We start from the raw sequence: 21,440 nt of genomic DNA, 5'->3' as shown, positions 1-21,440 counted from the left end.
AAGTTCATCAAGAGTATTAGGAGGGTCACGATATAAACTAGAATTACGAATATCTTCCAAAAACTGTTGCTTGTTAATTGCTTTGAGTTTCCGGAACTCAGCGTGCGTGACTTTAGAGGCAGACACAGCTGTCCTAAGATCACATAGGACAACGGCATGATCTGAGAAATATCTCTCTATCTCTGGTTCTTTCGCTACTATGACATCAGACTGCCGGGTGATAAGTAAATCAAGGGTGTGACCATGAGTGTGAGTGGGTTGTTTTACATGTTGTTGCAGGCCCATTGAATCCAAGAGATCTCTAAATTGTATGGCATCCATATCCGTAGGCACGTCAACATGTATGTTAAAGTCGCCCAAGAGGACCAGCGGCTCATTGGTCATAACAACAGATTCAAGGTAGTGAGAAAATTCTGCAAAGAACGTACTGATTGAAACTGGATGAGCAGGTGAAGAAGGCGGCCTATAAATGATTACAATGCGTAGCCGAGTAGATCTAACATCAACAAGCCACTCTGACAACTCAAAAGATGACTTCTCGATACAAGATATTTTGCTAGTGACAAAACCTTTCCTCACAAGCAGTGCAGTTCCGCCACCCCTTCTGCCAGATCGTGGACAGTGATAAAGAGTGTTGTACCCCGTCGGGGTAAGTTCATTAAGAACAGCACAGTCGTTGACGGACAACCAGGTCTCACAAATTGTAAACAAATCGGCTTTCAAATCATTCACCAATTCAACAAAGGCTGCTGATTTACTCCGTAACGATCTAGCATTCAAACTGCATATTTTTAATGACATGTTGTCACTGAGTGACATTCCACTCCGCTCCACAGTAATAAGATTGTTTGGGTTGCGGGTTAACGGACTATTGGGACCAGGGTTCAGTTTGAAAACAATGTCATAAATCATCACACAGCGGAATGCCGCACTGCAATTAGAATAGTAAAAACAAGGGCGATGACAGCGCTTGATTCTGGTCATCACCTTGAGCATTGTCTAATTCCAGTGTGGAAAGAATAAGAACATGTTATCTGTAATCCCAAGGGCCGGGCAAAACGACGCACTATTCCAATCAGAACCAAAAATGTTCCTTGATAAATCGCCCCATTCTTGCTTTCCAGGAGATATTTTAAAACGAAGACTAGACGAGGAACCACTTAGAGAAACACTGAGCCCACTTTCACGGTTCCAGACCCAGTATGATAGCAGCAGAAGATGTAAAAAGCGAGAGCAAAGCACGGTTATGTGATGACTGGATGCTCTAAAAGCGATATAGAAAATTATCCCAAAAAGGCTTTTGAATGAAGGAATAAAGAAACCCTGATTAAAATGTAACTATAGGTTAGCGGTAATGGGGCTTCAAACAACTGGGTCCTGATGAATAAAAGCGTATCTTATCTGCATTATAACCCGTTCATGTCGAACATGGTTGGAAAAATTTCTTGTTTCTTGAGTAAACAACCAGCTGCATAGCTTTCCGTTAGACATACTTTCGGCTCAGTAAAATGGAGGCCGGGATGTAAAAAAGTAAGAGATTGTAAAATCTTAAAAATAGTCAATTTTTTCCAAAGAGTGACGAATTTCTAAACACTTAGTTGATTGATGTTGGTATTAACAGTTTAATACGATTTGTGATTTATCGATGTATTCCTTCCAAACTGGCGTAAAAACAGGAGTCTAACTTCTAGAAGGTTGCAGATGTCAAAGAAAAGCTAGATGTATAGCGATAAAGCAGGGCTTGCTCTAAACTTTTAATTTCTATTTTTTTTTCCTTTCATAATCTTATAAGTATATTATATCCTGCAACGATTTGTGTTGCTATTTACTCCATAGAGTTGTGTTGCTAATTTTTCTTCATAAAATGAGCAGCCCCAACAGTAGATCTTTTTAGCTGTTTTATCACGTAGTTTATAATGGGTAAACAAGGATTCGAAATGGCTGCTCAAGTATGTACAGCAGACGACATTTTATGGACGAAATTCCTTCTCTTGCCGAAATTATTATACTCGCGAAGAAATAACCACTCCAATGACTGCGCTAATTTAGAAATGGGCGACAATTGACGTAAAGTCCTTTTTAAAACAATAGTTGAGATTGTTAAAAACAAACTTACGAGCATACTATCTTTAAAGTTTAAAAAAATACATGAGGCCGGCACAAAAGGGAGGCAAATATATTACACAAAGGAGGTTGCGCGGATTTTGTGACTTAAGCTTAGAATGAACCTATATTTTGCCGATAACTGTAAAGTTGGTTTTATTTCAAGTAGATATGTTCCTACAATCTGGTTATCTGATCGGCAGCCGATCAAAGTTCTCAAACAACTGAATGACAGGCAATTGGAGTTTCTCTGAAAATTTGACAAATTGAGAGAGCCTACACAATCCAAATTATCATATGTCGATGAGGAACCGCAAAGTGATCTCTAAGTGATTCATAAATCTCATTTCTAGCGTTCGGTGATGCTTAACGCTGGTCTCAGAGTATGGAGCCATGGATGTTGACACAAAATTGAGGTCGACTGCCGGTCACGATAAGAACTAAATGACTTGCAGTTGGAAATTTACCGAAAATTTAAGGAAACCGAGACAGCCTATACATCCCAAACTATTATAAGCTGATGAGAAGCTTCTGAGCGATCTCGAAGATATTTATAAATCTCATTTCTCATTTCTTTGTTCGGTTTCCGCTGACTCAGATGCATGTACGTACTTAAAAATTCCGTGATACTACGCGGGATGGTTTGTATACAGTTTAATAGCAAAAAAAGGAAAAAGAGAAAAGAAAAGAATCAAGGAAACAACACCAGGCATTGGGAGAACGCTTTTCTCCCTGTTGATATCCATTATTTTCCGGCGCTTAAATTAAGGTTGTTTTTGCTGCGTCCTTTTTCCAAGTCTTTTGGGTGTAAAATATTTCTCAAATTTGTTAGGGGTGGCAGGAATATTTAGTGGATGAGGAGTGTGTACAGCATTGAATCAAAGAAATTGTTTCTTTTTCGAGAGATTTTGAGGTTATAAATGTAAAGAATGTAAAGAAAGTTTTATGTGGTAATATAAAATGGAATATGAAAGTAGCCTCATACAAAAACCTTTAACAAAAACTTTTTTCTGAATTCCGTTGTGAACGATTTTGCATTGGCGATTTTCCCCCAACAAATTGAAGTTGACTACTTAAACAAGCCTTTCACGTGAAACGTGAAGAAAGGAAACAAATGCCTTGGACAAAATGCAATGCAAATCCACGACCGAAAGGCACAAAAATAAAAATAAAGAATATAAGGTCTTGAGCGTGACAAAGGATCATGGTTTCCCAACTTTCAATGATTTGCAGAGATAAAACATGTTCAATTTTCTCCTTGGTTTTAGCCTTACCCTACCACCGAAACGTACACGTAGTATATACGAAACCATTGAGATAATATAGCACAAAGAGGTGATTTTAATGGCTATTACCCTGCAACGGCTAAAAGAGCAAATCTCGCGTGCGTTGCTCCGGGATAGCTAAGCATCGCTTTGCCGTCGTATATAAACCACTTTGGATGTTGAGAGAACGCGAAAACAATTTATAAACAATAACGTGCTAGTGAAGAATTCTTCATGATAGTCTGTACGGAAAGCTTTTAAAGTTAGCTAGCATAGAACGCAGCTTTTATTACTTGTGGAAGTGTTTTTGTTTTAGAAAAATTAATTCAGTTGTAGGATTTCAACTGGTGGAGTTTATTTTCATTGTGAGGATTTGACTTTTAATTACTTAATAACATTATTAGACCACATCACGTCTGAAAGCGAAGAAATCGAAAGACAACAACATCGAGCCGTGTTTCGTGTGTACTGATTCAAGCGTCGTCCAACTATTTTGTTTACTCGCGGTACACTATTTTCCTGTAACAAAATTTGCTTAAGTTGTCTCAGCTTGAATTAAGATTGCCATGGAGTCGTTGTTAAAATTTACAAAAGTGTTTGGAATGTCTAAACTTGGCAAAAACTATCAGATGAAAGTTGAAATCGCGGACAGCAAACGGAATTGCCAAAAATCTTGAGTGCACATCTACTTTCGAAGGGATTTTTTCATATATCAAGTAGATAAGATTCTCAGAAATATCTAAAGGAAAATGCATTTAGTTTTCCAGTGCAATTTTCTTGAGCAAGAACATATCAAGTATTTCCCTGAGCTTGGCAAGTGGCTTGGGGAGCTTTAGTGAAGAGTTTCTGAAGGTCTTTCACTTGAAAATGCCTAAAACAGAGCAATCGGTGACATTGATATTGTTAAAAAAGTTAAAATTTTGTGGTTGTTTTTGGCGTTCAAAGTGTTCTCCTCATTTCTTTCAAACCAAAAGCTTTTCGCAAATTAAACTTTAGCAATTCGCCAGCAGTAGTACCATTTGACAGCAGAACGTGAAGATATTTCAGATTTATTTGATTTTACATGGAAATTAGTAGATATCGGTTTTCAAGTGCAATTTAACACGGAATTCCCTCGTCAGGTAACGAATTCTCCTTGAATCACATGATTGAATGAAAATAAGAAAAAAATTAAAACAGTTATAATCTTGTTTGTTTTTATCCTGGGGCGCGCTCCAGAAAGCCATTTCAAAGTCAACTGTTCGAACTTTCATTGCGTCAGCGAATAGGAAGCATGGTCAGTCGTACACGTTTGAATCTTCGACAACTTTCTTTTTCCCTGTGCTTGTTTTTACATTTGTTTTCAAGCTTTTTATACAAGCTTCACACTATATTAAGGATAATAGATGTATTTCACTGAGTTTACAAGCCGTTTATCTTTAAAATATTTTTTCAAATTTCCAAATCATTTGCTCGAGAAGGAAAACAATTTACACCTTTTACCTTTTTGGTGGCAAAACTGAAAGAAATGAAGAGTCCAAGAAAAAGCACTGAAAGTTTAAAATCGCGATGAAAGGTATTTATTTCTTTTTCTGTATATATGACAATCGACCCTGGCACTTCTTCCGTTGTCGCTACTTTGTCTTGTGTGGTTGAACTTTTGCTTGCCATTTTCTGGGCCGTGTTCACAGGATTTTCTCGCTTTTATGCCTCTCCAAGAATTTGTAGTTCATTTCGAAACAGGAAAGAACCTATGGCTCACTTTCAAAAACGCTTTTGTTTGTTTTTGGCTCTTCAACAGGTGACAATGGCTTTGAAAACACTTTTAAATGACATTGTAGAAAACTTTGCAAACAGATGCTAAAAAACTCCAATTTCTCCAAGCAAAAGGACATAAATCCGCAAGTTAAAATTTGCACACAACGTTGCGGAACATGCCCCTATTTAAAACAGGGTAAATAACTCACCTTCTCCGCCACGAATGAAACATTTCGGATAAAACACTCGATGAACTGCACCTCAACGAACTTGATTTACGTAATAACATGCATGTACAGGATTTGGACATAATTATATAGGAGAAACGGGTGATGTCCTAAGAAATAGAGTGACAGTTCATAAACAACAAATTAGAGACCCACACACACGTAGGCTGGGAGTCAGCAAGCAAATAGATGAATGTGTTGCGGGATTGACCCCTCAGTTCCGTTTTACAAGATTCTGAGCCCCTCCGAGGTCATGAGAAAGCACAAAGAGAGGTTTTTTATTTCGAAATATAAACTCGTTCCTAATAACTTGAAATTACGCTAATTGCTCGCGCGCGCTTCGAATTACAATAGCCGTTATTATTATAATTACAATTAGATCAGTGACGTAACAAGTCAATAAACACACTTTGCTATGCCTGAAGAGCCCCAACAGCGGTGAAACGCGTAGCGCAAAAGCAAAGTAAAGGTTAAAAGAAGACTTTCGTCTTTCATTGGTTTTAGTATATATATATATTTCAATGTGGGGTCAGAGTCTTACCTTGGCATAAAGTGCTCAATGTTTTGGTAGCAGAGCTAAGTATACATAAGTTAAAGAATTAAAGAGGACGCATCGATTCTCTGTGATTCTGAGTTTCGCGCCTAAGCGCTCGTCAGAAAGTTCTGTCTCATGAATGCTTAGGCGCGAAACTCAGAGTCACAGAGAATCGACGTGTCCTCTTTAATTCTTTAACTTATATATATACATATATTTCTATATGTATTTATCATAAACGATGTCTTTATTTCGTTGTGACAACTCAATATACAAATAATTACGTAATGATAACGTGTATATTTTGGGCCTTTCTATCCAAGTATGAAAAAAATAAAACAACTTTTTTAGAGGACTGTTATTCTCTGAACTTTGTTGTCGCATACCATGCGATTGAAAATACATTTACTTATTTTTGATAGGCGATTGAAAAACAACCAGTTGAAGGACTTACCATCAGGCATTTTCAGTAAAAATATCCAGCTGTACCAGCTGTAAGTCTGGAGTCTTTCTCAATATTGGTATTAGAGGAACGCATGGAACCCAACCATCAAAGCAGATATTTGAATACGTGGGTGCTATCACATATTATGGTTTATATCCTAATAGAACCACGTTAACACTTGGATTAGGAAAAGCCACCTAAAGATACATCGGTTTAGGAAAATTCGTTCGCCAAATAGATCGTCAAAGAGCAATTTGAAGGCAAACTTGTTAAATTATTCATTCGAGGATGGAATTTCCTCCTCCCTTCCCTCTTTCTTAACTATTCTAGTTATCAAGTAAAAAAAATTCAAAAAAATCAGCCTAGTGACAACCGTAGCCTTGTTCAATTTAACCGAGCCCAGTTTGAATGAGCCAATCAAAACACTCGAAGTGCAACAACTAAGAATGAGAGTTCAAAAAGTGTCATGCACCTTTAATTCCTCTTCAAGCGTCTATGAAACAATGTCACGGTATGCCATAAAATTACAAACTTTGGACTTGAACTTTTCCTAATTCGAAACCCAACTTTCGAGCGTCTCCGAATGATCTTACCTCGAGCTCAATGGACTAACAAAATACTTCTGGTAAACACCTCAATATAGGGCGAACTCCTGTTGAATTGTAAAGTTTTTATACAGATATCCGGGTCCCTATAACCGCAATTCAATTTAACCGCTACTGGTTATATTTCTAATAATACGGGCAACATAAAACCTGTGAAAAAACCTCATTTCTTGAAAAATGATATTATATACTGGAATATATCTAAGACAGATCGCAAAACTTAATTGTGTTTAATTGCGGTCGTGCTCGATAAGGTGCATTTGAACTAAACCAACGGTACCCAGAAATTTTTTGGTGATCATGAAAAAAGACTTTTTAACTTTCTCCGAATCCCATTGTGAACGACTTTGCATTGGCAATTTTTTTTCATAAATTAAAGTTTATTACTTAACCAGGCCATAAAAAACGAAAACCGAAAAAAAAAAGATTTAAAAAATTAATAAGTAGATTATTAAAATGCACTCGAGTTATTGAGAACTAAAGTCATTTTCGTAAAACAAAGTTTAGAAAAAATCAAGGCGTCATGTTTTCTGTTAAACGTCGACTCCCTTGAGACATTTTCGTGTCAAACAGCTTTATACTTCAAGTGAAGTTTGTCTAAATTTGCCTTCAATGATTGCGGCGCCGCTGGAACTTGGTTTTAACCTTACCCGACTACCGAAACGTACTCGCAGTATATAGAAAAACAGTGAGATAATATGACACAAAGGGATGATTGTAACTCCTATTACCCTGCAACGATTACAAGCGCAAATCTCACGTCTCTCTTTGCTTCGGGAGGCGAAAAGCTAAACAATAAACCACACTTTTTTATCGGTTTACCGTCGTATACAAACCACTTAGGATGTTGAGAGAATACGAAAAAAAAGTTTGTAAACGACGACTTTCTATTAACGAATACTTCAATTTGGAAGGAGAAAAAAAAACCATGGAAGTCCACCTCTGTACATGTTCAAAGACTTAAGTTTCTCGTATGGAAACCTAGACTAGGCAGCGCGTCAAACAGTTATAACAATTTTTCTCATACTCCCCTGCCGAGGTCTGTCCATTCCAGACATTCTCTATCATTAGCTCAGTGTTTTCCCTTTCAAACTTTTTTTAGTATCTTTACCTACCCTACCCCCCAACATACAACAAGTCAGTATCGCCTGGCCTATGATAAGGTCTACACTACATGTCAGTTTGTATCGTAAAACCTTATGTATTACAACAACAAGTGGTTGGAGGAGAGAAAGGGAGAAGAGAGGAATTTTAAAGTGTTCAGTTGTTTTCAATGCCTCCAAAAAAAAAGAAACCCTCAAACTCATTTTGTTCTACGAAATAGCTCGTTATCTTGCCGAACTAACTCTTCAAAAAGAAAATTTTAACAAATTGCTTGGTTCACGGAAACTCGTTCGCGAGATCAATCAGAAAAATTGCAAAAATTGCAAAAAATTACGAAAAATGTCTAAGCTATTTCAAATACGTTCTCCCTTTATTTCATATTGTAAGGAAGAACCCGGTCAAGAAACTCGAACATCATGTTGATTCCCATGACGACATTGAAATTCATTCTGCTGAAAATAACAGATTTACGAATGGCTAACTCATAGATGGATGTCTTAAAAGATAACTACGCAGATAACTAAATAATGGAGTTGACAGATTTACCTGAAAATATAAATACGTTGCAGTCGCAGCAACCCGGGTTCTTACCAAAAACATTTCTAGCCACTTGAAGATATTGGTGGTAACGATAAGATGTTTATATCAGTAATGCGGCTGAACACTTGTCACACGAACGAATAACTTTTGTCATTTGTTGACAGATACTTGGACAACAACCAGTTGGAGAATTTGCCAAAAGACATATTTATGAACAATACCAATCTAGAATGGCTGTAAGTCAAAAGTGAAGACTATTTTTTTTTCTAATTTTAATCATGCAGGCCATGCAAAGAGACGATGAGGGAAAATTACAGGGATAATTGTAATAGTTACAACATTGCAATGATCAGACATATTCACCAAGTTACAAAGTGTATTATTGTTTTAAAAAATATCAATAACTAAGGCCAGGCTTTTTAGTCATCAATCAGACAAACTTTATGATGTATCCACCCAGTCCATCAGTTCTCAGCCTAACTAGCCTCCGAGCATTAGTGTGGAAGGAAGGAGGGGGAGGAAGGTTGGGCAGCCATATTTACTTTTTAAATATAGACTGATTGACGGAATCCGCGTGATTTGGTCCTAATGTTGCTAGAACAATGAAGCATAAAAAAAAAGATATTAGCGCTTATTTTTCTTTTTTTGCCGCAAATACTTTTATTTTTTTTTTTTTGGTGCTTCAGCTTGGCAGCTCAATTTAAGGAAAATTAATTAGAATATGGGAAAATGCTGACACACTTCGGCGTTTGATTCTTTGTGATTTAAGTAATGACGATTTTTTATATATTTAATGACCTCGGTATTTAGCGCTCAGTATTAAGTATTTCAGTAACTTATAAGTTATTGTAAACGTAGTACTTAGATGCAAGACCACATAAGCACCAGCTTTAACAAATATCGTGTTGATATAAAGTGGATGTGGGTATAAAAACAAGAGTCACAAAGATTTTGTCGTTTGGGACTTACACGGAAGTCATTGAATTTGGAGAAAATTAGTTTGATGATATCACAAGATACTACTCAGTTATTAGGTCAGGTGACATGTCTAGAGGAAAATACTAATAAATATATATCCTAGAAAAATATTAATAAATAACGAAACAAGGCTTTGTTGCAAAGTAGATTGTTAATGAAAAATTGTCAGAAGATTAAATGAGGTCCTTCGCGTGCGGATAATGTAAATCCCGGTTACCTAGACAAGAGACAAAGAAATAGAAATCTCTTTTCTCTTGTTGTTAATTCAGGACATTTAAAGGGAGCATGGCCGAAAGAGTCGGGGGTAAAGTAGGGCGGGAGCCCAATAACTATTTATGACAGAATGAAAAAATTATTCAAACATGAAGCAACAGGATAAATCACGGAAATCAATAACGCTTCAATTATACTGTGACAAACTATGTGAGAAATTGCTAAAATCAGCAAATATGGCTTTTGCACGGCACAAAGCATTCATCAGTCTATAAGTTGATTGCTTGTCATCATCATTGCTCATTTTAGGGGATTTTAAAGTCACACGCTGCGTGTCGGTTGACATTTGTTTCAAGTTCCAGCGTGCTACAACTTCGGCTTCTACAGACGAGAAAGTGTGCACTCTGGCTTGAGAGCAAATATCAATAACTCTATCATACTAAGAACTGTGCTACTATCTCGAAGATAAAATTAAAACAGTGTTGTCGTTGTCACTTACCGCCATTGAACATTTCCATGCAGAACTCCGCAAAACTAACATCTGTTGCGTGACCCGAAGGCTTTACTTAGGAATTATTCAAGCGCGTTGTTCCTGCTATCTGCTAGATAACAATTTCATAATAATCTGCAGATCTCTATGATTATTTGCTTCCTTGGATCGTAAAGTATCTACTTTTTTTTTCCAAGCATTCTCTTGCTACATGTAAATCTACATCTCTCTCGATCGAGTGTTGCCGGAGTTTAATTGTATGACTTGTAAAATTTATTAAGAATGAGCTAGTAGAAATTGCGGATTTCTCGGGCGGAATTGCTTTTGATTTCTCAGTTGATGTTGTCGCAAACACAGTTTTTTTGGAGTCACGAAACAAAAAAACTTATCGGACCTAGTCTCATGTTCTAATGGAAATAAATAGCAAATAAAAACACATTCTCTTGAGAAAGAAAGTCATAAATAGCAGGGGTTCTTTCAAGAAACAAATAGTGATAGAAAAGGTTTTAGTTCTGGTCAATATTGACTTTTCATAGCCTACTTTTCTTTTCATAGGGAATTAAAATAACATACATGTGTGATAATGCAAGAAGGAGAATAAAAATAAAAATAAAGAAAATGGAGAAAACATAGGAACCTGTGTTGCAGTGTGCAGATATCTTTCGAGCCAGACCTACACACCTTGGCCGGACACCACGGAAAAAAACTCGAAAGAGTGCTGCATACCAACTGGCTCGCACATGCACGCAGGAAAGGCCAAGACAATCAGCGAAAATGATAGCAAATGCAGACGATATTTGCAGTAAAAAACGGGCAAATAAGATAACAGAAAGATTAAGAACTTTCTAGAAGTGTTTTCTTGTAAAAAAAGGAAAACAAACAAACAATTTTTGCTACTCATTAAAGGTCAAGCAGTCACGCTACAAATACTATTTCTGCGTGGAATTTTTTGATGGTGGAAAGTGGAAAAACATTTTTCAGTCTTATTTTCTAGAAACATGGCGCAGTTAATGAATTTTATGGGGCTAATGATATTTCCTTTCAAATGAGGGGGCCGATTTTCCCGTCATCCGCGGTCTAAAAAAACAAAGCTGTTACACACATGAACTTGGCCGTCAACAAGCACGCGACATGTGACTTTAAAATATCCTCTCCTGTTACAGTTTCCTTATTGTGAACTGTGCAATAATGAAAATAAACAATCAAACTACAGACTAATGAATGTTTTGTTCTGTACACGAGCCCTAGTTGCTGATTTTAGCAAATCTCCAAAGTAATAAACGACAAAAGAAAAAAACGCTACGATTTTCCTATTGATTTTTCCCTTACATGTATCTCTCTAAATGTGAAATTTTCCATTCTTACGAAAAATCTCGAAAGTTTTTCAAAATTTTAAGCTTTCTTTGATCAATCATCTTATATGAAGAGCTAAAAAATGTAGGTTCATTTGGTCAAGCGAACGGCTAGAGCCAGAATTGCGTGACAGGTTTAGTTGAGAGAAACTTGTGACAGTCGCAGATCTTAAAGGGCATCCAAGAGAAAAATTCGGTAGTTCCCAAATTTTTTTTTGATGGTTTTCAGAGATAAGATGATGGATTATAAAGGGGAATTAAGATTAGTGTTACACCTCTCTGGCAAGGGGAGATATTTGACCTCAAAGTGGTCAAATATTTGGATGAATCCAAAAGTCTAAAAACGCAGTCGTTTATTTGCCACTGTTGATTGACAAGACGTCGACCAAATTGACTGATACTTGCGTCACACATTAACTAAGGATGTAATAATATGCGATTCTCAGAGTAATTGGTTAAATACCATCACAGTGAGAGCTTCATATATTCTATATCTCCCCGGAAAAAACCAAAACAGAAACCACTCTATCTTTTTGGGTTTTGGGGTAGACCCTTTAAACTGGCAAAGTTTCATTGAAATTGGTGAGATGGCATGTAGCACGACTGCCCTGTGCTCTCGTGGACACACTCTTAAGAACAAAAATTATCATCCCAAAAAAAGTTTTTAAACTATCAAGGCGTCATGTTTTCCCTTAAGCTTGGAATCTCTTGCGACGTTTTCGCGTCAAACAGCTTTTATTTTAACTCAGCTTTATCTACATTCACGTTTGAATCTTATACATTTCTAACATTCGATCCTGTCAATTTCTCATCGCGAAATCTAAAAAAGGGAAACAAAGTCTTTGGTTGAAATCAAAAGCAAATCCGGTAACGAAAAGGCAGAAACATGTCTGAAAGTATATAAAATATAGTCTTGTGTGTGACAAAGGGTCATGGTTTGCCTAACCTTCAATAATTTGCGAAGTTGGAACAATTGTTTTTTTCTAGGTTTTCGCCATACCCTATAACCGGAACGTACTTGTAGTATATACGAAAACAGTGAGATGATATAGCACAAAGAGTTAATTTTAACTCCTACTAGCCTGCAACTGTTACAAGTACAAATCTCACGTGCGTTGCTCCGGGATAACTAAGCAATGAAGCTTACTTTTTCATCGGTTTACCGTCGTGTATAACTACTCGCGATGTTGAGAGAACGCGAAAAACTTTTTTAAACAATGACGTGCTTCCATGGAGTCATCGTTAAATTGTTACAGAAAGTGTTTAGAGTGCTTAAACTTGCCAAAAACTATCAAGTGAAGGTTGAAATCGGGGACAGCAAACGGAATTGCCATAAGTGTTGACCAACAAAGGTAACAAAAGTCATAAAGACGCGAAAACTAAATGTAAAAGTATCTAAAACCTGGGTTTAACTTGCAAACTGCGGCAAAACGTATTATGCCATTTAGAAATCAAATACGAAAGCCAAACGTAACGTCCGGTACTCCTGTCTTATTCCCTGCTTTTAGTTTATCTAATTAATTATCCATCGCGTGGGAATTATGATATTCAAAAACCTTGTTGTTGTCGTGACAGTAGCTTTAATAGGGTCGTAATAATATATCACATCCGATAAACCTTATGGCCTCAAGCAATGCGCGTATAGACCAAAGAACGAAATTACGAATTATGGCGGTACTGTGACACCGCCGATGAATTGTTAATACATTTGCATTTTTGAGCGCTGGTGGGTATAATTGTACGTTATTGTTCGCCTAGTTATTACGTCGTAAAATTATTCCAATTTCTTCGAGAAGTTGACATCTTCCGGGTGTAGAGTGAGATTTTTAAGGGGAACGTACGAGAAGATAGAATCGAGCGGAGCAGACCGTTTAAAGGCAGTGGTCAGGGGGCATGGTCTTACAGAAAATGTTTAACTCTGGGTTCTCGGAGTGCCATTTCCTGCGCTTTTTGCAGGAAACTTTGGGTAAATAAATAGGAAGGGAAATGCACTTGTTGGTGGTTTAGTTTCCCCACCTCTAGTATTATCAGTAAGATACAAGTTTACGGCTGGCTGCGGAAAGTAGTACATACATTTGTACACCGGTATCATGAGGTTATGTAATTCTATGACTTAAGCAAAAGGTATTTGCAGAAATGAGGTCTTTCATGGACTGAGTTTTCATTGCCACAACAAAAAAAAATGAGACTGGTAATTTCTGACGTCATTTTACCCAACCCACTTTGTGCGCTGAAGAATTTCGCCTCGGAAGTTTAATGGGTACTCGCCTTTAAACTGGATTATACGTAGTTAAAAACAAAAGACGAGTGTTTTGTAATTTCTGCTCCTGCTTCACGCCCTCAGATAGATGTCTGTCCCGCTCCCTGTTCCCCCAGGGCTCCCTCCCCCTAGTCCTCCCTGTCCCCCTCCACTAAGACCAAAACTTAAGTAAAAATTGACAACCTGATAGATAAAGGTCTTAACTCAGTGGGCTTGTGGCACCTCAATTTCGAAGAGGCCACCTCTGCGCATGTTCAAAAACTAAGTTTTCCGTATGGAAACTCAGACATGGGGCACGCGTCAACCAGTCGTAATACAGAAAATTTTCCCTATACTTCTCTGCCTAAGTAGTCTGCCTATTTCAGACATTCTGTATTGTTAGTTCAATATTTTCCCTTTTAAACTTCTTTTGGTATCTCTACCTACCCTACCCCCCACCCTAAAACAAATAAATATCGCCTGGCCTATGACGTGGTTTACAATACATGTCAGTTTGTGTCGTAAAGCCTTATGTATCATAATGCCTTATGTATCATAACAATTGTTGATTGGAGGAGAGGGAGGGAGTAGAGAGGAATTTTGAAGTGTACAATTGTTTTCAATGCTTCGAATTAAAACCCTCAGAGTCATTTTGTTATATAGTATAGCATGTTTTCCTACCGCAGACTCTAATATGAAAAATTATAAAGTAAGCATCGCCTTATTGACACTAAAAGTCTGTTTGCAGGCATTAATCGCGTTTCCTGACGTTCATTAATTGGTACAACGTACTAAACACCGCCTTTAAATGATATTTTGTTAGGGAGTTGGACAACAACCAGATGAAGGAAGTACCATCAGACATTTTTAGTAAAAACACCCGGCTGTGGTACCTGTAAGTTTACACCCTGCTTATTTATGCAAAATATGCCTTAAATCCAAATCTACCTTACATTTAAGTGATCTTTTATCCGAATGTCCTCTTCCCTCTAATTCTGATGCACTGTACACTTGGACCCACCTCTCCTTGTTTTGACCTCTGCTGAACACCATGTGCCACTCCTCGTTTCCCTATAAAATGAGCAGCCCCAGCAATAAACCTTTTAAGCTGTGTAGTCCCGTAGTTTAAATTGGGTAAATAAGAATTCGAAATGGCTGCTTAAGCATGTGCCGCAGACAACATTTTATGGACGAAACTCCTTCTTCTTTGCCGAAGTTTTCATATTCACGGATAGATTGGGACTCTAGTGATTGCGCTAATATAAGAATCAGCGACGATTGAAGAGGTCTTTTTAAAACAAAAATAGGCATTATGCAAAGGCTTACACAAAGCAACATGCCACAAACAGGGTATCAGGGCTCTGGCAGGTGCAAGGTTAAAATTAAAGTCTAGCATAAAATTTTGATAATAATAAAAAATTATGTGATATTTTTGTGGGCTTATTATCATTTGTTTTTAATTTGACAGTCAGTCATTCAGTCAGTCAGTCATTCAGGTCTGGTCAAAAGCTAATGAGTTTTGCTACTACACTGTATAAGTACTTTGTTGCCACAGACCTAATGGCCTGTCTGCTTTAAACATTTACATTTATGTTACATGTAGACATCTACATGTATGTTTGAATATGGAGGTTTGAGTGTTCACATAATTTTTTTTTATTTCAAAGAATATGGCATGACTTACTGCATTATATCAAAATGTCAAGAAAGGGAAGACCAGTTTGAAAGAATTAATTTTCTTTTTTTAAATTTATTAGAGAAGAGTTTAATACCTACAAATATTAACATTGTTTTTGTGGTAATCTCCCATAATTCTCTTTTACCTCTCAAATGAGAAGCACCAAAAAATGAAAACAGGTCCATAATCAAGTTTGCAATCTTTAAAATGGCCATGAAGATGCATGTTTGGTGTGCACTTCTCCTTCCCGCAGAGGGCTTCAAACTTTGCAAAAAATCACATCAGCTTTTTGTCAGCTTCCAAACACTCCTCCTTGGTGATAACTTTTTTGAAAAGCAGTTGACAGGCATGTACAAATGCTGTCCACATTCCATAATGTCCACTGGGTATTACTCCCTTTAAAGCAAAAAAGGAGTAAATACATACCCTGTTCTTCCACTGGTCAGCAGTGAATCCTTTGAATCCTTCAGAAACTTTGCTTAGGATGCACCCAATTTCAGATGGTGGCTTAACAAGATTGACACGTTTCTGTACTCTCTCCAAGTCAGATTCACTCAAAATTCCCATTTCAATCCAAGTCTTCAGAACATTTTTGGCACTCCCAAGAAGCAAGTTATGCATGGGATCAATCAGTGCAAATCTTATAGCATCATAGTAAGGAATCTGGAACAGGACAGAGTTACGTGCTCCACTTGAAGAGGCAAATTTCTGGGCATCACTTGGTGTTTTAGCTTGGTGTACTTTCTCTGCAGCTGCTTGGTGGTCTTCATTGGATCGCCGTTCCCAGCTTTCTCTATCAAATCCTGAGAAATCAGGTTTATCACCAAATGATGCTCTTGGAAATTTTTAAAAGCATTTGCTGCATCCTGGAAATATAGTAAAACACCATATAAAGAATGATGCCAGTGCAACAAGCATGTATTTACACACTCAACAAATATATACCTGCCAACCTTTTTTTGGGCCAAGGGTGTGAGATTTTTATCCTACAAGTGCCAGGATTTTTGATAGAGAACCTGATCATCTCTGGAGATAATCCCAAGACTTCTGACACAGTCCCAAACAATTTCAAACTTCCTAAGGTATGAAAACACAACCTTGTCTCCAGCACTTTCCCTTCTAAAAATCAGAGGCTGTATTAGCTCAAATTTTTCTGCTAGGTGTGAGAAATTGGTCAGCTGGTGAGGGCTGGCTTGAGATCGAAGTTTTTGATTCCCAAGACATGTGAGTTGGTAGGTATACATACACAAATACAAAAAAAATTGCCAAGGAGTTATTATTAAAATTGTATAAAACACTCTAGTTATAGTGCATCTTAGTGCACTCACCTTTCTTTGCAGTATGGCCAATAAAACCTCCACATTTCCGAGTTGCTGGTATATCACTTGACAAAGCTAAGATAGCAGCTCAGAACATCTCCCCAGTTCCAGAGAAGTTTGTGTCTAAGATAACTCCATCCCATAAGTCAATAAGGTCATCTACTAATGGCTGCTGGAAGGAGTTGATATGATGCTTAGACACCTTTGGCCCAGGAATTATTCCAGTAACAATAAGATTTTCAGGTTTGAAGCATTCCTCTCTTGGAAGTTCATTACAACCATGTAGATCACACCAATAGATTCTGAACCATGAAGAGTGGGCTGAAACCAGTCAACATTCAACATGAGACCAAAATTATTTGATATAGCAAGAAAGGGCTCTCCGTCCACATACTGAAGCTCTTCCCAAACTCTTCCTTCAAAACAGTCTCCAAGAACATTGTCTGGCAGCTAAGTGGAACTATTTCTCCACTTTTCACAGTTTTCCATGAAGTTTGTCTTGTTAATAAGGTCTGTTAATGAATCAGTAACCTTTTTAAAGCCGTCAATCTGCTTAGGATACAAGAATGTCTTTCCTGCTCTTGACCTCATAGTTTTCATTAGAAGGGAACCACATGGCCTCCTTTCGGGCTTGGTGTGGGTGGTGTGGATAACTCACATGACTGCATTTTGCTGATACAACCTCACCATTTCGCCTTTGACAAACACATTCATCAAAATTATAGAGAGTTTTACACTTAAGGAAAACTGCATATTTAATAAAACTGTCCTTCTGAAGGCCAAGATTTTTTGGAATCACATACAATGTTTCTGGGATGATCTTGGCAAAGTTAATAAAAACTTCTACTTGCATCATCTTACCAATGCCAGATAAGACCAGCTTGAAAAACTTTAAGAACAATGGCCCTGTCTGCAACTTTGAACATTGCCTTCCACAGAAGTAAGAATAAAAGCAAAGCCCTCAGTTCTGTGCAATCACTTTCTGGTTCCTTCTGTTTACCACACATGGTTGCATTGTTTTCCATTTCATCAGAATACTCAAAGCTCTGCATATTGTTCTCTACATCATCCACCTGAAATGAAATAAAAGTGCATCGGAAACAATGGCAATAAATAGTATTAAAGGTTCAGTATACATGTACATCTGCACATATTTACATCACTTGTGAATAAAATGAATAACAAAATATTTCACTTAAAGAAATTTTACACTTGAAAGCAGGGCCATAGCCACACTGTTGCCTGAGGCAAGACAAGGCACTTGCCATATCTAAATTTTTACCCAAGATAAAACAGTAAAACCTAGTTTAAGTTGGAAGAGTAATACCCAGAAAACATTTTTCTATTGGTTTATGAGAGATTAAGCTACCTAAATAGAGTGATTTAAGGGCAAAAGCCATTTTATGAGGGTAATTAAGAGAGATGGCAATGTTATGATCTGCTCTTTTTGTATTAGTTTGCCGTATGAACCAGTTATATTCTATAAACTAACCAAGAGTTGCTGTTCTGGTTGCATGGAGCTTTCATATTTTTCCACTGAGGACTCTTCTGGTAACATTTCATCATCTACATCATTGTCATCACCACTAGAATCTCCTTCTGAAAAGAACTGCCTATCTTCATCATCCCAACAAGAGCACCTTCATTTTTTGAATCAGAGTTCATGTCTAACTTAAGCTCCACATTTTGACCAGAGAATCCACATGCAATATCACCATAATTATAGTGTCTGATGCTCGTAGAAGGTACTTTAGCTCTCTGTTTTCTTGCAGTGGTTGCACTAGAACTTGTCACCAATTCTAGGAGTGACTAAACAACACAAGATGAATGTTAGATCTATCAGCATCAATGAACTGATATATTGTGAGGCCCCTTTTACAGAGCAACATGCAATAGCATTGCTACATGTGTATTTCCTGGGGTATAAAGTAGCAACCTTTACACACAAATAGATGTGTGTACCTTAGAGTCAAAAGTATAACAAAAGCAAATAAAGAAAATCATTATTATTAATCAAAGTGCTCTGTGAGCAAACTTGTGAATTGATACATCATTTTTTTGATTATGTTTAATATTATCTGGTTTAGGGAATTTTGTGGTTGATTGTCATATCTAGAGTACAAGCAGTAGTTCAGTGTTCGCTAATGTAGCAAAGAAACAAAGTAACTTTGGAATAAGAAGGCATTACAATTGAAATGATCATGCTATTACATTTGACAAGGGTGGATGATGTTGTGTTTTAAACATATATCATTTTTGTTACTGGTTCAAGAGAAAAGGTTGGAAGTAAATGTGGGTGAAAAGTGAAATTTACTATCTATCATTGTAAATATTAGAAAATCAAGGCAATATTAACGATTCCCTCTTTATCAAATGAGACAAAGGGGCAAGGCAACATATAATCAATAACAAGATAGAATTTCATTTCAGGCCTATTTATCAATTTTGTGGTGTATAACTTTCGCGTTTTAGTACGTAATATGTATTTTGAATCTTAAAATTGTCTTGAAACTTAAAAGAAAATTGTTCTTTAAAAATTTACTGAAAATTGGTAGCTAAAATTGTTTGTTTAGGTGCTATTTGATTTTCGTGATAACTTGTAATTTCGTCACCAGCATCTTTTGTTGCTTCACACAAAAAAAAATACACGATGTGAAATGTAATGATCGATTTTGTCCTCAATCTCACACATAACAGAAAAAGCTTTTGAACATCCATAAACTTGGAGCGCTTCACAGTAAGTGACATTTTCAATGAATGTTCAGATTGTTTTCAAGTTCAAGGATTGTAAATTACAATTTTATGAAAAACAAAGGTTGCTCTGTTATTTCAGTGTGAATCCTTGCATGCCTGCCAGTCGCTGGCACCACTTGTTGAAACTAAAATGAAAAAAAAAAACTCTTTTAAGATTATCATTGGCTTCTTTTTCACCCCACCACTAATCTTAGCAACAAAGGTCGCCATTTCGTTTGTTTATTGCTTGCCAAAAACTATCAAATGCACTCAAAAGCCTAAAATTGAAAAAAAGTTTACAGGAATCGACCAATCGATCGAGTGCCATTCCCCACATCGTATCTACAACTCGCTCTAGCGCATGCGTACAATTCGCGAGTTAAAAAGGACAATCTGCATCAAGCCGTTTACATGTATCATTGTAAAGCAACAGATTGTGTTTTTCCACCTCTGAATGTCATTTTCCACAGAGAACTGAAGTACTGTACATGTAATTGATTGGTGGACCTTATGTTGATACATAGGGAAAGGTCAGAAAAATCCTGGCCATGCCCCAACAAAGTTTTGTAATTACATAAACACAGCCTACAACAGACAGCCTGGACAGAGCTGTGAAAGTATTGCACATATGGGGTTGTCATTAGGGGCCGTAACCCGTAATACCTGTTACAGCGGAGCTTAATTGATATTATGGGTGATAGTTGCTGTTTAAAAAACTGTTACTAATGTTTTCAGAGATCTTTGACTCTTGTCTTTGGTGTAAAATTTTGGTTTGTGTTCAGGAGATATGTCTAAGCACTCTTACCAGTCGGTCTTTTAAGTGAAGGTTTTACGCGCACAAGTTCTACCTAAGTCTTAACTGGAGTAACAAATGGCACTGGTAATTTTTTTTCGAAAATTCCGCCATTTCACGTACGTGTTGCTATGGCTTCACGTTCTCATCCCCAGTTTCCCCTGCGCGCGAGCCCATACCATGCGCAGAGGTTTTTCAGTTCTGTCCAGCCCGCGCGGAACAAGATTCTTCATTCTCTCAAAACGGCTTAACTTTGAACCATCGCAAATAATCAAGAGTGTTATATCTTGTGCGACCCGGGCTTAAAACACTATGAGGACTGAAGAAAAATTTTCAGGAATTTCAACTATCGTCAACTTATGTTTTGACTTCGTCTTCCAGAAAGATCAACCTCATTATTAACTCAACTCACCTTTCACGGTTAATCTCTGCAAACTGTACTTTTCACATATGTGATCATAATAGAAGCTTTTCCCAAACCAAGAACGCAGTTTTCACAAAATTTCCTTCTCAATTGATCCGTATTTCACGCATTATGCTGCCTTGGTAAAGAACTCCAAGCAACGATTAATATGCTGCCGAGTTACTACAGCATGGGCGACGAGTGGGGGAAGTAGAAAAGACCGAAATACGAGTGGTCAGCGGGGAAACGAATTTAATACTTCATATAGAGACATATCAGTTGTAGTTGCAGAAAACAATAGTATCGTAAAGCCGAAATGTTAACAGTATACTTCGCTAAATAAAATGTTAAGCAATTTTTCAAAAGTGTTGATGGCACATTTGTCTGTTACTGCTGTAATAAACAATAGAGGCATCAAAGAAGGCATCGGTGGCATTCGGAAAGGCACCAAGAATTATATTTACGTTTTGTAACTTGCTGCGTGACGTGCGTGACGAAAAAAGAAAACCAAAACCGTGGTCCCCAAATGAATTCTCCCACCTTGCCCCAAAAAATTTTCAAAAATTTTGCAACTTCTCCTGTTCCTATTCGTAGGTCCGGCCAAGCCTTTATGGTCATTGGCCCTCGTATAGCCGCTAACTATGGCTTATAAATACAGGTGTTTAGCGTTGAATTGTAAAA

At 37.3% G+C, this 21,440-nt stretch overlaps 2 protein-coding genes and 2 pseudogenes across 3 annotated transcripts in view; 1 reads left to right on the top strand and 3 right to left on the bottom strand.

The window, feature by feature from the left end:
* LOC149052357 (uncharacterized) overlaps positions 1-735 on the bottom strand; it is a 1,397-nt gene extending 662 nt beyond the window's left edge. Inside the window, exon 1 of the mRNA XM_089194748.1 lies at positions 1-735. This exon is cut by the window's left edge and continues 662 nt beyond it. Coding sequence (XP_089050874.1) covers positions 1-384 — 384 coding nt within the window. The 5' untranslated portion in view covers positions 385-735.
* The window catches only part of LOC149052356 (uncharacterized), a 38,362-nt gene extending 23,630 nt beyond the window's left edge, over positions 1-14,732 (top strand). The window contains exons 4-6 of the mRNA XM_089200547.1: positions 6,290-6,361; positions 8,726-8,797; positions 14,657-14,732. Of these exons, the coding sequence (XP_089056673.1) occupies positions 6,290-6,361; positions 8,726-8,797; positions 14,657-14,732 (220 nt within the window). The remainder of the gene's footprint in view (positions 1-6,289; positions 6,362-8,725; positions 8,798-14,656) is intronic.
* The window catches only part of LOC149052354 (uncharacterized), a 219,968-nt pseudogene that overhangs the window by 180,614 nt on the left and 17,914 nt on the right, over positions 1-21,440 (bottom strand).
* Positions 15,513-18,767, bottom strand: LOC113668416 (uncharacterized; annotated as a pseudogene). Its single transcript, XR_016183348.1, has 3 exons — positions 18,323-18,767; positions 16,840-17,903; positions 15,513-16,377 (listed from the first exon to the last, which is right to left on the bottom strand). The product of XR_016183348.1 is annotated as an uncharacterized LOC113668416 (transcript).

This window comes from Pocillopora damicornis, chromosome 1 (genome assembly GCF_964200805.1).
Source record: "Pocillopora damicornis chromosome 1, jaPocDami1.2, whole genome shotgun sequence".
Taxonomy (NCBI): Eukaryota; Metazoa; Cnidaria; class Anthozoa; order Scleractinia; family Pocilloporidae; genus Pocillopora; species Pocillopora damicornis.
Note: the sequence above shows the minus strand (reverse complement) of the source record. Positions and strands in the feature narration are given on the sequence as shown.